Raw genomic sequence first — 15,070 nt, forward strand, 5'->3', positions numbered from 1 at the left:
TCACTGCAGCTTCTATAGTCCAAGCTCTTTCAGGCACATCACATTTAATCCCTTTTACTTCTTTAAGATTTCTCTACATAATGCTACAAACAGTAAGTCAATTTAATCCCAATGTAATCAAGTAGAGCCAAGGGTAAATTCCCAGTTTTGTTTTTGTTTTTCACAGAGAATATATAACCTAGTCAATTCTTATCACATAACACCTCAGTGGAAACTCCAGCCACTGGCTGGATGGCAAAAAAAAATATCCAGTGACACTGTTAACAGCTTCTAATGAAGGATAGGAGAAGCCAAGTGTCATGTAACTAGTTCTCTCTGCATCAGCAGCTCTGTTACTGAGAGTGCAAAAAAGTTACAGGACAGAGGGATTTTCAAACATGGCTAAGGAAGTCAGGAACTGAAGTATGAATGATTTCAATGGGAATTAGTACGCACTATACTTAAGCCTTGAAGTCTACCGATAGCTCCAGAAGCCTTTAATATCTTGTTAAATCTGGCTACAAATGACCTATCTGTCATTGCCACAGCCCCAGGTTGGCATTTCAACATCCACTCGTATTCTTGTCACTCAAACAACTCATGTCAATCTGAGCCCCGTTCAACTGTCTTTTCCCATGACCTGAAACTTTCTTCTGAAATCCCCATTGTAGGAGACGAGTTGTGAAGGGGTGATGTATCCTGCAGTGTTCTGGCAAACACCTCACGCAAATAAAGTACTTTTGCAGGCTCTAGAGAAAGAAATGTTGATTTCCAAACAGTGACAACAGAGGATAAACAAGAAAATGAGGCTCCCTCCTTCTGTTTTTACTGCTCATTTCCTGTAAGTGTCCAAACCACTGTTTATCCTCAATCTCACCTTAACCCCTTCTGATCATCCTTAGGGCTACCAAATAGTTCTTGAAAGATTCCAAGTCACATCAACAGTCAGCAGTGAAGCCCGTGACCTTCTTTGTAACCTGAAGTGCAGCCTCATGCAGTGCTAAAGGAAAAAGTTTCTGATGCTGTCTTTTGCCATAAGAAACTTCTGGCATAAGAAACTTTTTGGGCATCTTATGCCCAGTAAATCCAAGCACCACATTTTATTATGTCTTCTCACATACTGTGGCTGCTATGTAAGAAAAAGGAAAGAGCTTGTGGTGCAGAAACTGGGTGTTTAACTGACCTTAGGGTCAAAGGAGAGTAGAATCAACATTTCTTAGCAGATCTTTACATTTACTACTTAACTGGCACAGTTTGTCTATCTCTACAATGCCAGCCCTTTGTTAAGGAACTGCAGAAATGGCAATAATACTTCTATTCAAATAAGACAGTGTTTGATTTCAGGTTTGTTTGGGTTTTTTTGTTGTTGTTGTTGTTTTGTTGTTTTGGTTTTTTTTTAAGCCTTATATTTTACCTAAAGTTACTCATTTAAAGGTTTTCTTTAACAGCAACCCAGAGGATTTCTTGCTACTAATATCAGCAACCTCAATACAGTTCATTCTCTCAAAGCTGATGCAATCTGACTTCGAATGTCAACCACTTCATCTCGAGTAAATGATCTTTCTTAGCAAGCAAAAGTAATCTTTTTTTCTTTTTTTTAATAATCTGATTCTCTTGTGAATTAATGTTGAGTCTGGACATAAATCATGGATAATTTGGGACTAAGGTTCATTTTGGTAGGATTGCTCTGGGTGAAGCTCTTCCGATGTGTGTTTCTGTTTCTTTATCGTGACGAAAAGGATTACTTTATATTTACATTGCAGCAATAACATGAGCTTCTCTTAAGAATCAGGTTCTGTTTTAGACAGAGTGATCACTTATTCCAGTTGCAGCTGCGAACTTTTAGTGTTTCCACAAACTGGACCTCTGGGTTTCCACTTAGGTACCCAGAAAATTAAGATAAAACTCATGACTGCTCTGTGAAGAAATGGCTTATGAAACCTGGCAAGCATCACAAAGGAATGTGGTTCCAGAAGCAAAGATAGAATCCACTTCTCCAGGGGAGCATTCTCCTGCCTTCACTATGAGCTCATTCATCAAACTGCTTTTCTTTTCTTAATTTCTAACACAATTTCTGACTTCTACAATAAAAATTGTGAACAATATTCTACTTACAGTGCATCACTTTGATTCAGCCTGACCCACTCTTCAGCAGCTCCCCAATCTCCTTTAAACTGAGTGCCCTGCACTTCAAAATCTGAATCTCCACACTGAATCTCCTTTCTTCTTCACTTGTCATTCCCACAATTTCCCCTCAGCAAATTTCCTGTTTTACTTCTTTACTTTTTGTAATGTAGTACTTGCTCTAGCTACTGCCTTCTCCCCGCTGTATCTCCCTAAAAATAAATCTAAAAGCCAAAAGGGATGGCTTTGGAATGGGCTAGATACTGCAAAAATGAATCTTGAACAAAATCTCCTTTACACACACCACAGGTTAAAGTATAATATCCAGTTGTATAACTATTTTTCATATATTGTCATGTAATATATGGTAGTTTCCAGCAGAAAAAAAAAAAAAAAAACAACCCTGATATCTATCCTGAGAAATACTGTACAAATGTCTTCTAGTTTGATGTTCTGAGTAAAAACTGTGTATCTGTTGTGATAGCAATCTTATTTTAGATTGCAAAAATCTAGTAATTATATTACTGTATTTATTGATAGATTCCATGTGATCTCAGTACATATTAAGGAGAGTAGAGATTACAGAAAAGTAATTTTGAGTGAATGTTGCTTATTAGATTATCATCTGTGACTCTCAGAGTAGGCACAAGAAGAGATCAAAAGTCAGTGATATTTCCCCTATGTATTTCCCTCAACTCAAAAGAAAACAGTCAACATATGGTATAGAGACTATTATTTGTGGATATACATCCAGCGCCTCAAGCAATGAAAACCACAAGTATTCCTAATTTTGCTATTATCTTAATTATTATTACAGTGCCTTCCTTTTACTGTTGCCAATTTGGCAGAGAACCAAACCTACCTCCCTCCTGCCACACTATTGAGTCAGGCATAGTACCACAGTCTGGTTAGGCTTGGAAAGGACCTTAAGATCATCTTGTTCTAACCCCCTGCCATGGGCAGGGACACCTAACTCTAGACCATGCCACCCAAGGCTCTGTCCAACTTGGCCTTGAACGCTGCCAGGGATGAGGCATTCACCACTTCTCTGGGCAACCTCTGCCAGTGCCTCACCACCCTCACATTAAAGAACTTCTTCCTTATATCTAACCTGAACTTCCCCTGTTTAAGTTTAAACCCATTACCCCTTGTCCCATCACTACAGTCCCTGATGAAGGATGCCCTCTCCAGCACCCTTGTAGGCCCTCGACATTCTTCACTATATAATTCTGGCTCTGAAGTTTGTCACCGTGTCTGATTCCTCTGTGTATAATATTGACTTCCCTATTTCTGTGGTGTGCTATAATTTGCCCAGATCGTAGCTAACAGCATATCCTCACAATGTCAAAGCTTAGCATAGCAATGTCTATAGCAGTGTTTGATTTCCCATATCCTAATCTATCATTTTTGCAGGGCTTGGAAGATTTCCCCTATTACTCTAATTTTGTATTTTTCATACTTCATTCTTGTGGATGACATCAAACTGGGAGAAGTGGCTGATATGCCAGAGGGTTGTGCTGCCATGCAGAGGGACCTTGACAAGATGGAGAAACGGGCTTACAGAAGTATCATGAAGTTCAACAGAGAGAAGTGTGAAGTCTTGCAGATGGGGAAAAATAACCCCCTTGCTTCAGAACATGTCTGGGGCTGGGACACAACTTGGCAGAAAAGGTCCTGGGAGTCCTGCTGGATGCCAGGTTGAACATGAGCCAGCAATGTGCCCTTGCGGCCAAGAAGGCCAATGGTATCCTGGGCTGCCTTAGGCAAAGTATTGCCAGCCGTGTGAGGGAGGAGATTCTGTCCCTCTACTCAGCACTGGTGAGGCCACACTGGCGTACTGTGGCCAGTTCTGAGCCCATCCGTACAAGAGAGAAATTAAATTACTAGAGCAAAATGAACAGCCACTAAGATGATTCAAGGACTGGAGCATCTCTCCTATGAAGAAAGGCTCAGAGAGCTGGGATTTTTCAGCCTGGAGAAGAAAAGGCTCAGGTGGATCTCATCAATGCCTCTAAATACCTGAAGGGAGGGTGCAAAGAGGACAGCCACGCTCTTTTCAGTGGTGCCCAGTACCAGAGACAAGGGGCCCAAACTCAAACACAGGAGGTTTTTTTTTCTGAACCCCAACAAATACTTCTTTACTATGGGGGTGACCAAGCACTGGCACAGGGTGCCCAGGGAAGTTGCAGAGTCTCCATCCTTGGAGATATTCTAGAGCTGTATAGACCTGGTCCTGGGCAACTGTCTGTAGGTGGACCTCCTTGAGCGGGTGGTTTGGACTAGATGAACTCTGAGGTCCCTTCCAACCTTTTCTGTCATTCCCTACACTTTTTTGGTTTTTCTTTTAAATCCCTTGCATACCATTAAAGTAGTGTAGCTCTATATTAATAGCTGTATGAATTTCTCAATTAACACAAAATGAACCAGTATTGATTCAATTACTAACAGGTTGCTATTAATGGGAAAAGAGTTCACAAAGTATGGTTCCAGTTGGCCACTGAACATTGCATACCCTGTAAAATACGATGCTGCCCCTCATGACAAAAGAAACACAAACAGTTAAGGCTTATACACATGAAGCGTTCTAAGAGCACAGAGAGGGTCTTACACAAAATGATGATGAGTGTTACACAGTAGAATCATAGAATCATAGAATGGTTAGGGTTGGAAAGGACCTCAAGATCATCTAGTTCCAACCCCCCTGCCATGGACAGGGACACCTCTCACTAAACCATCCCACACAAGGCTTCATCCAACCTGGCCTTGAACACCGCCAGGGATGGAGCACTCACAACCTCCCTGGGCAACCCATTCCAGTGTCTCACCACCCTAACAGGAAAGAATTTCCTCCTTATATCCAATCTAAACTTCCCCTGTTTAAGTTTTAACCCATTACCCCTTGTCCTGTTCACTACAGTCCCTGACAAAGAGTCCCTCCCCAGCATCCCTATAGGCCCCCTTCAGGTACTGGAAGGCTGCTATGAGGTCTCCACGCAGCCTTCTCCTCTCCAGGTTGAAAAGCCCCAACTTCCTCAGCCTGTCTTCATACGGGAGGTGCTCCAGTCCCCTGATCATCCTCGTGGCCCTCCTCTGGACTTGTTCCAGCTGTTCCATGTCCTTTTTATGTTGAGGACACCAGAACTGCACACAATGCTCCAGGTGAGGTCTCACAAGAGCAGAGTAGAGGGGCAGGATACAGTAGGTTCATTGTTATAAGGAATATCAGAGATGCGGCTTTAATTCTCTCTTCAGCCTGAATGGATTTAAACACCCATCAATTACCTCACAACAGACTGCCCCTGTTACCAGGCTGTAAAATACTCTCAGATAGGGCTTCCTCAGTCCCTTTGTTAAAATTGTTCTACCTGGGATGAATCAATAACTATTAGAGAAGAAACCAGAACCAATTCTCACTGTCTCATCCCAAAAGGGCTATAGGTTTGTATTCTCAACCAACAGGCCAATGAATATTTAATTATCTCATCCAAAGTGCAACAGCTTTCTCTGAAATACAGAGCCTCATTCCATAATACTTTCTTAGCCTAAGTAGATTTAGAATAGATGTTAGGAAAAAACCTCCTGCTATGAGGCTGGTTAGGTGCTGGCACAGGTTGCCCAGAGAAGCTGTGGCTGCCCCACCCCTGCCAGTGTTCAAGGCCAGGTTGGACACAGGGGCTTGGAGCAACGTGCTCTAGTGGAAGACGTCCCTGCCTGTGGCAGAGGGTTGAAACTATGAGCTTTAAGTTCCTTTCCAACCCAAACCATTCTGATTCAATGATGGAGACAAAGTTGCATGGGCAGCCAAAACGCTGACCTTTCCTACTGGGACTTGACTTTCCAACTGTAGCATACTTTTCTACAGCTCAGTTGACTTGAAAACATAAATACATTCCTTATATTTGACAGTCACAGATACTGTGAATAAAACTGCAATGATACTTTGCAGGAGGGATCACATTTTGCCCTTGTTCTTTGTCAAGAAAGGAAATATGTAAACAAAAGACATTCAAAATAATGGCAGTGTTCTAAAGTTGAAAGAGGTTCTAGTCATTCTCACCCTTGGTGAGAATGGTAAGCCACTCACCATTGCTTATAGTCAGCATCGCAGTTGCAGTAGTACTTGGGATCTGTACAGTTGCGTTCAATGCCACAGGCACATTTTTGAATGCCAGGTCCTGATCCACCCCAGTAGTAGTGCTTCTCATTGGCTTTGCCAACCCACCAGGTATACGGATTCCCTTCTGCAAGGAATAAAAATGCAAGGTTATGATGTATCAACAAGGTAGAGCTTCACAACGCACTATTTGGGCTCAGATGTTTAATATGCAGATGTTAACAGCATGTAACTGGACAGCCCTACCACACTTCTGGCAAACAAATGCAGTCATTGATACTGAGCAATTCAAAGGACCTGTCCAGGTAAACAAGCCACATTTTCCTTTGTGTATTCATGCAGTTTATAAAGATTGAAATTAATGAAGTATTTTTTATACTGTATGCTCTTTGTTTACCTTTATAATTGTTCCCAGTTTAGATAATGAAAATACGTGGGCAGGTTTCCATAATTCTTTTCAATTACTTTCAAATTCATATAGTAAGCTATCAGATGGATTATTCAATAGCAGACCACAAATGGTACATAAAAAGGTGCACTCATTTTCTTTTTTTCTCTCTCTCTTTTTTAGTAACAGCTTTTAATTGAAAATTAATCTCTCTTCACTGGAAAACAAACATGCTCATCATGCTCTCTCCAGCTGGTCCAAAGGAATGCATGAAGAGATACCTTAGGTCCTTTCCAACCCTAACCAGTCTATGATTCTATGATTACCAAACTCCAAAAGCATATTAAACTTTCCAAAAAAATGTGTGTGCATGTGTAGATAGACAGATAGATAGATAGATAGATAGATAGAACTTAATACTTGAACAAAGGTGATCTGAACTTTGATATAATCATATGTGTTGGCACTGGGTCTGTATCTTAGTTATTCTCATATACCAGCCCAAGTTTATTTCTAATGCTTCTGGACTAACTGAGCCTCTTATGTGGAAATAAACAAACAAATCCCCCCTATTTCTAATTTGGAAAATAACCCTGACTGAAAAGTTTCTTTTTATTCTTCCAGTTGAGCAAGACACTTAAGTCTGAGCTTAACTTCAACCCCATGTGACTAACTCAATCAATCTCTATGTACTTATCTCAGTGATTTTTCACATTTAGAAAACATGATTGAACTCAGCCTATAAACATGTTTCTTTAAAATGTCTTTTTCCCCTCATGTAGTTGCTGCCAGTGTTTCCTCATTAAATCAAATGAAGCTATTTGCATGGAATATAATAAATTTTACGAGTAAAACCTTACATAATAGCTATTCTACTTTTCATTATATCCTGATTGAGCATCTCACACATCTCCAAAAAAACGACATCCATAATCCTAAAAATAGCCATTTCATTATAAGATTTCATCATCTAGACCATATATCTATTTAACCCAGACATATGTTGAAAGTAACTCACACAGAACTCCAAAGTAAATTCCAGAGATGGAGACACACGTTAAAAGCCATCAAACCTCAAAAGGACACAGCTCTCTGAAAACACTTGTGTTGTTCAATGCTTTTGAGTTGTTAAACATCATATAAAACTATTGAAAATACAACAATGTGAAAAATTCATGGTGGCTGAAGGTTTTACACGAGCTGTTCGTACGCTGCACAGCACGATATTCAGCTGTAGTGCTAATGCAATGGGTATGGTAATAGTATGACTTGATTCTGGAAAAATCTGGTAATTTTAAAACTGGTCATTTTAGCTTCTGATTATCATGGAACTAAGTGCTGCAAGTCAGAAGAGTGTGCCATGTGAATGCTGCAGCAACACTGCCAACCTGCAGTACAATCCATCTGGTATAAGAATACATAGCCGTAGCTTCTTAAAGATTATTTAATAAGCATGTAAAGGGTAAATTCCACAGTGAACGAATGACAGATACAGGATCCAACTACAGCATTAGTGATATCTGAAGCTCCCACTGTATAATTCTTCTCATTTTGAAGTTACCTTTCCTTATAGGATCAAATTTTGAGTCATGAGGTAGAATTTTTTTGTTGTCATCGACTGACTTTTCCCCAAGCTTCTGTGGACAAAGAGCATCATAAGAAGAAGTAACAGGAGAGAAAATTTCTGCCTCCCTTGGGATTTTGATCAGAATCAAGTCTTGAAGCAGAAGTGCTCTTTTGTGCAAAACCCAGCTCTCCTTTGAGAGCTGCTGCAATAAGTTTATGTATACTGAATTATGACAGGATGCCTTTCCATGTCCCTTCTTGAAAAGAAGCTACTTGCAAGCTGTCGTGTGTTTATTACTCAGTCACGTAGCAGAAAAGTAATGATGGCATCCAATTAAGATGTGGATACCAGGAAAATGGACATCAGATATCCAGCTTTTAGGAGGTTCATTAAGCTTGCAGCCTAAGTTAATAGGCATGGTGTGACAACAGTCTTCTAAGGGCAAAATGGCTTATCTTATTTTAATGAAGCATGTGGGAATACAAGTATGGCCGGAACATCAGATTCAATCCAGATTTTTAGTGATTCGCATCTCTCTCTCACACACAAAAAAATGCCTCTAACATTTACATTCAATACAGTTAACAGTGGTTGCAATGGCTTTGCAGTGCTGGACTTCCATTAAAATTAATGCAAAATATGAGTTCTCATTTGAGTCTACGTGCAATGTTAGCCCATTACATTTGCGGTTATTCAGTCAAAGTATGTAAAGAACCTGGTCATGAGTGTTTTCTATCAAGAACTGCTCCGGCTCTACAGAACATTCAGGAGAAAGGACTATGGGCATTTTTTTTGTAGTCTCACAGATCTCTGAGAGTCATAAAAAAGCGATTCCTTTTTCATCTCCTAAATGTATCTTTGTGTGAACCGTTTCATTTAATGTAAAAACATACCCAGCCAAAGTTAATGTAGCATGACTCTTAACAGTCAATAATATATTTATTTCTAACGTAGGTGAGCAGTCCCAAAATGTCTAACTTTAAAAAGCACAGTTTATATTCTACCAAGCACTTAATAAAACCAATTGGTTTTATTATTTTTAAATGCAACTAATTAAAATGGCATTACTTTCACCCTTTTAGGACTGTTATTTCAAAACTGTTCAGCACAAATATCTGAAGCCACAATACCATGAGAACTCAGATTAGGCATCTGAATAAAGCGGGCAGATTCTCCATACACCCTGCATTCAGTAAACTCCATTCACAATAGAGCTGTCAGAGGGCTGATGATGTATTTCATATTTGTAAACTACCTGGAGAAGCTAAATGCTTCTCTTTCATTCACCATCTCCTCCCCATAGAAACTTCCTCCTATCTCTTCATTCTTCCTTCAGTAAAAGAGAGCACTTCTTGCAAGAAGGATCTGCAAAGCCTGGCTGACTCCCATGGCTACCTAAGGATGACTGCAAATGTGTTGCTTCTGCTGAAAGGGAGGAGGTTGTTCTCCACTCCAGCAATTACTCTTATGCACCTTTTATAACTTCTGGAAACAAAGAAGCAACAGTGGTGACTATCCAAGGCTCTTCCCTTGGCTCTCTGTCCCAGATCTTTCCCATTCTCAGCACTTTACTTTGGAAATAGCAACAGAAATTGACATTGCTATGAACACAGCCCATCTCACCTGACAGGGGCAATGGGAGCCAGTATTTAGAGACAAGAGCTGAGTTTTGCTACTACTTGTGGTTGATTGTTTTTGCACTCCCCCATCATCCATTCAGTGCATTAAGCATGCTAGAGGACATATTTCTGCCCATTCCTGTTAGTGGCTGTTTATAGATCCATTGCCCAGGAATTTGCCTAATTCCTTTCTGAGCCTGTATATTCTATCAGCATCTGCAGTCTCCTGTGGTGAATCAAAGCAAGCTACAACCTGCTCTGGATATGGATTATCCTGCTTCAGCCTGTCAGGAAGTTTTCCTGACCTCTCTCTGGGCCTTAAAATCAAAGAGAATGGTTTATAAGGAAAGGCCAGGAACACTTGCAAACTGAAGCCAGAACCTCTGGAAAAAAGGCTGGTGAAAATTGCTCACTGGGGACGCTGCCTAACTTTAATGACTACGTTCAGCTGTTCCCCTGCAAGTACATAGGTGATAATTTACTGGACTGCACAGCTTTGAACTGAACTCTTTTTATTTGGCTGTTGTTTTGTAAATGGGACCATTCCAGTCATCCATTAGTATTACAGATTCCAGAATAAATACTAAGAAACGTCCACAACGATCACACTAGGTGCATAACTATTACTTTCAGGAAAGATTCTTTTGTTCACTTACTTGTTAATGGAACAGCTTAAACCATCACAGGTTGAATTAATTGCCCAGTTTTTTCTACCGTTAGAATAGGCCCCAAGATATCTTTCACAAAAGTACTACAATTTTGGGAGCCTAAATTAATCACAGGTGAAATGAAATGAAATGAAAGCTATTTCCCAAGGATAATATACAACGATGAAATTAAAGACAACACTTCAAAAAAGTCAGTCTGCACATGTGGAAAGGCAGGTATAATTCTTTATTTTTTGGAATGAAATACATTCCTAACACGTGTATTTTGCATTAAGCTATACTATAACATACAGTACCTTTAGTCTCACAGAAGGGTAGCTTGATTTCATGGTTCATTAAAGCCTGTGCAGGAATTCTACCTGATATTGCATTGAAGAAACAGCCACCGAAAGAATAATTTTGTCACTGTTCGAAAAGTTCAGCATGTTAATACGGCTGTGCGCTTCATGGCTTTCACCTTGCTGCTTATTGCCATCTCTTTTCCTTATACCATCAGCAGTACACATTCCACTCAGGTCAAATCATTTTTATGAACATTGCGAGCCATTTTTCTCAGCTTTTAGGACTCAGTATTTGGAAAAAGTAAGTAAACGTGGTTTGATGTCACTCATGCATTAAGTACATCCATATATTCCACTTCCGGATTCTTAAAGTCAAGGGTGTCAAAGATGGGTAGGCTTTGTTGACCTAGTTTGTTTGGTGCTGTGACAGTGTGTTCCACCTTCTCCCCTTCCTCCCCTTTATTTCCTGTAACCCTACTCACGTGGTAAGAACTAGTGGCGGTTGTAATGGATGCGCCTAGTTGCGATGGCTGTACCAACTCAAAGTGGATTCGGGGGAGACAGATAACAGCACAACAGCAAAGGGCTAATCTGAGCAATGTGCCCCTATAACTATAGTGCTGGGATAAAGTCCTGCTCAAGCTAAGTCTGAAGAAAGGAAGATCTGTAGTCAGTATGCAAATATGACTGAGAGTCAGTTATCTTACTCCATAAACCGTGGATGGCCTAAAGTCTGTTGAGCTCTCCTGCATGGCAGCAGGCTGCATGCCACGATCTCCCCTTGAGTAGGGATGCGTCTCAAGGTTGAGAAATTCCTTATCATGTCAGACACTTGGTAAGTGAATTGGGAATAAGTGCGCTGAAACTTTGAAATCTTGGCTAAGTGATACAAAGGATTGATTGTGCACATTTTGTCTCATCCCTGGAAGTATTCAAAGGTCAGGTTGGAAGGGGCTTTGAGCAACCTGGTCTAGTGGAATATGTCATTGTCCATGACAGTGGGGTGGAACTAGATGATCTCTAAGGTCCCTTTCCAAACCCTTCTACAATTCTATGATATAATCCTTTAGACATAAATCATTGACCAAGTCTAGACTGAGCTGCACCTAAACTCCTCTCAGAAAGCAGCTTAGAATGCAAGGGTGTCTTCTCAAAGCTTGTAACTCAACAGGAGGGTCTCGCTGAAGAGAGACCCTGCACCCTATGCAGTAAACAATCAAGTGCATGTCACCATCGTATCTTGTTAAATCACTATCACATCCACCACTGAACTTTGTTAAATCACAGCTTCATATCAATAAACATATTGCTACTTCTCTCTTATGACTTCAGTGTGTCACTCCATCTATGACAGGCTGATTTTATTTTGCTCATCTTTATTATTATGTACATGCTTAGAACCAATCTGAAGCTGATTAGACACTGCAGATTTGCCATCCCGTGCCTCGTGTCTTGGAAGCGCCCACCTAGACTGAACCTGCAGCTGCTGAGAGTTTTGAGGCAACAGCAGCAACTCCTACATGAAGATGCTCAACTGCAGAGCAGACTTTGCTCCTGTTTGCACCCCAAGTGGGCTATGAACCAGCTGTGTCAGTTTAACTGATCACCCAGAAGGATGAATTATTTGGAACTGGGAGAACAGAGCTAAGAGAAGAGTCTGGCTGGTGGGTCATGTTTCCAGATTTCCATTAAAGTACCTATGCAGAGAGTGACTTCTTAAATGAACCTTCTAAGATAAAATGACAACTAACATATAATATTTATATGTGATAGCATTGAGACTGGTTTTCTTTAGATTAATATTTTCCTGGTTTTCAATTTTTTTCAGTAATGCTTCTTCCCCTTTGTCATGGTTTAATCCCCTCCATTGTGCTGTGCAATATATATACACCTGAATTGCATAGGACATTTTAAAGTAAAGTAAATTCTTATGTTGTTATTATAAGTTCATTAACTGATTAAATCCTTTTTCTTTGTAGTCAACAAGGAAAGGTATAATAAGCAGTGCTTAATATTTATGAAAAGAATTGCATCAGTGGTTATCATTCTATTGATGACTGAGAGTTAGATTAGTCAAACCCCTCACAGCAACATAAATGGTGAATTTGAGCACCCTGGAAAATTGGGGCAGAAAACAGAGATTCAAAACTAAACCAGCAAAAGGAAAACAGAGGAAAAGAACCCTGGGCCACTTCAGAAAACTGGGACTACCTAATTTAGAGCTGCTTGTGAATTTAATGGAAATATGACCTTTGGTTTGGTAAACCTTTATTTATAACAACTTCCATACTGTAGGTGTTTGTGTCCGTTTTAGTTCTTTTGTCATGGTGCTAGTATTCAATAAACTTTTTACTCTTTTACTATGACTAGCCTGGGGCATTCATTTTCCTTACAAATGCACTGAGCTGGCTGGTATATTTGGCAATACTATTTATTTGCAAAAAATATGCAAACTTTGTGAAAATTCAAGATTTAAGTCTGCTCAGAAAGAGAACCCTGAAATACGTAATTTCTCAGCTTCCTCTTCAATGTAAGAATTGATATAATTTGATGTCAAAATTCATGGCCAAATCATTTTAATGCAACAGTACCTAGAAAGAGGTGGGTCTTTTTCCTTTTTAAGATGCTCAGAATTATGGCATACTTCAAAAGTAATCTAAAAATGAAAATACTTGTTTAGATTTTAACAGAAAATGAAGATAACTGGAAAATACTGTAGCCTTCCAGTATCTGAAGGAGGCTACAAGGATGCTGGAAAAGGACTCTTCCTCAGGGACTGTAGCGATAGGACAAGGGGTGATGCATTTAAACTTAAAGAGGTAAAGTTCAGGTTAGATATAAGGAAGAAGCTCTTCACTGTGAGGGCGGTGAGGCACTGGCAAAGATTGTCCAAAGAAGTGGTGAATGCTCCATCCATGGCAGTGTTCAAGGTCAGGTTGGACAGAGCCTTGGGCGACATGGTCTAGTGAAAGGTGTCCCTGTCCATGGCAGGGGGTTGGAACTGGATGATCTTAAGGTCCTTTCCAACCCAAACCTTCTTTGATTTGATGATTCTATGCAAAGCATATAAAATACTGCTGATGATTTCACCTGAAAACATTCAAAAGACAATTCTCAATTAAATAGGGTTTAGTTGAGATCTACTGAACTATTTGCAACATATACTGGGGCCTACCCTTTTCTATCCAAATCTCAGTAAAGATAATATAATACACCCTATTCACTGTTTTCTTAAGAGCACGTAGGAATTAATACCTGTCCTTTTCTTCCACAGCCATAAAGCAGTGCCTTTTGCAGGGGAGGGAATGATAACCATCATCCATAACCCAAACTAGAAGAACTTCCGTGACTTTCAGTATCAGAAGCTAGAAATGAGATATTTGATGCCCAGCCAGGAGCCCTGGTTCTCCCACATCTCATTGGAAGAGAAGACTCTTGCGATCAGTCCTCACTGTATCTCTTGGGCTTCAATTATGTGTTGGTACACAAATACTGGCCTGAGAACAGCTTAAATTTTCTACTCTATGTCCAATAAAGACAAGAAACCTCTTTGAGTGCTTGAGAAACAAAATTACTGCCTGCTTGCTGGTGCTCATGCCTCACACTCATGGTAGTGATGGCCACTGCCATGTTCTTCAAAGCATGGAAGTGTTCCCTTGTGCCGGTATATTTGCCTGATAATTTTTTCAGGGAACATACTTCATATATGTGTATATAATATATATAATAGATATAATATCAGATATATACACTAAATATATCATTTCAAAATATAAAGCAGCAAATACAGAATCATATCCTAGATACTAAACACTTGGTTAAAGCATCTTTTCACTAAGGCAACAGGGATACTCCTGGTTATTGAGTCTGTAACTTTGTTTTAATATGACAACTGCTTCTTAAACTTTCATAGCCTGGATTCACAAACATCTAAGCAAAGATGACTTTTCTTTCAGAATTAGCAACCTATAAAGAAGATCAGGAGGGAGAACTGTCATATTGCTCCAATGGCACCTTATGAAAAAGGCTGTCTGACAGCTTTATTTTGCCATTGGAGTGATTTACTCTTCACCCCAGCTCATGAAAAGCTAGTACAGTACAAATGATTTTTTCCCTTGTCAAGACTCATATTCCAAGCTGCAGCACTACTAACCAAGCCTGACTTGTTATTTCTCTTGGAATCAAGTCTCAGCAGTGAGATTCAGCTGGGGAAAGCAGCCGTCAGATGTCCTTGTATGCTACTATTTGCTGGGTTTTAATGTGAATTCATTATGAAATCACCACAGTCCCTACTATCCTTAACAACACTGCGTGCCAGACTTGCTGGTAT

General features: G+C 40.0%; 1 protein-coding gene across 1 annotated transcript in view; it reads right to left on the minus strand.

Moving 5' to 3' along the window:
* The window catches only part of CNTNAP2 (contactin associated protein 2), a 1,034,819-nt gene that overhangs the window by 171,651 nt on the left and 848,098 nt on the right, over positions 1–15,070 (minus strand). The window contains exon 14 of the mRNA XM_065665653.1: positions 6,188–6,344. Within this exon, the coding sequence (XP_065521725.1) occupies positions 6,188–6,344 (157 nt within the window). The remainder of the gene's footprint in view (positions 1–6,187; positions 6,345–15,070) is intronic.

Source organism: Lathamus discolor, chromosome 2, assembly GCF_037157495.1.
Source record: "Lathamus discolor isolate bLatDis1 chromosome 2, bLatDis1.hap1, whole genome shotgun sequence".
Taxonomy (NCBI): Eukaryota; Metazoa; Chordata; class Aves; order Psittaciformes; family Psittacidae; genus Lathamus; species Lathamus discolor.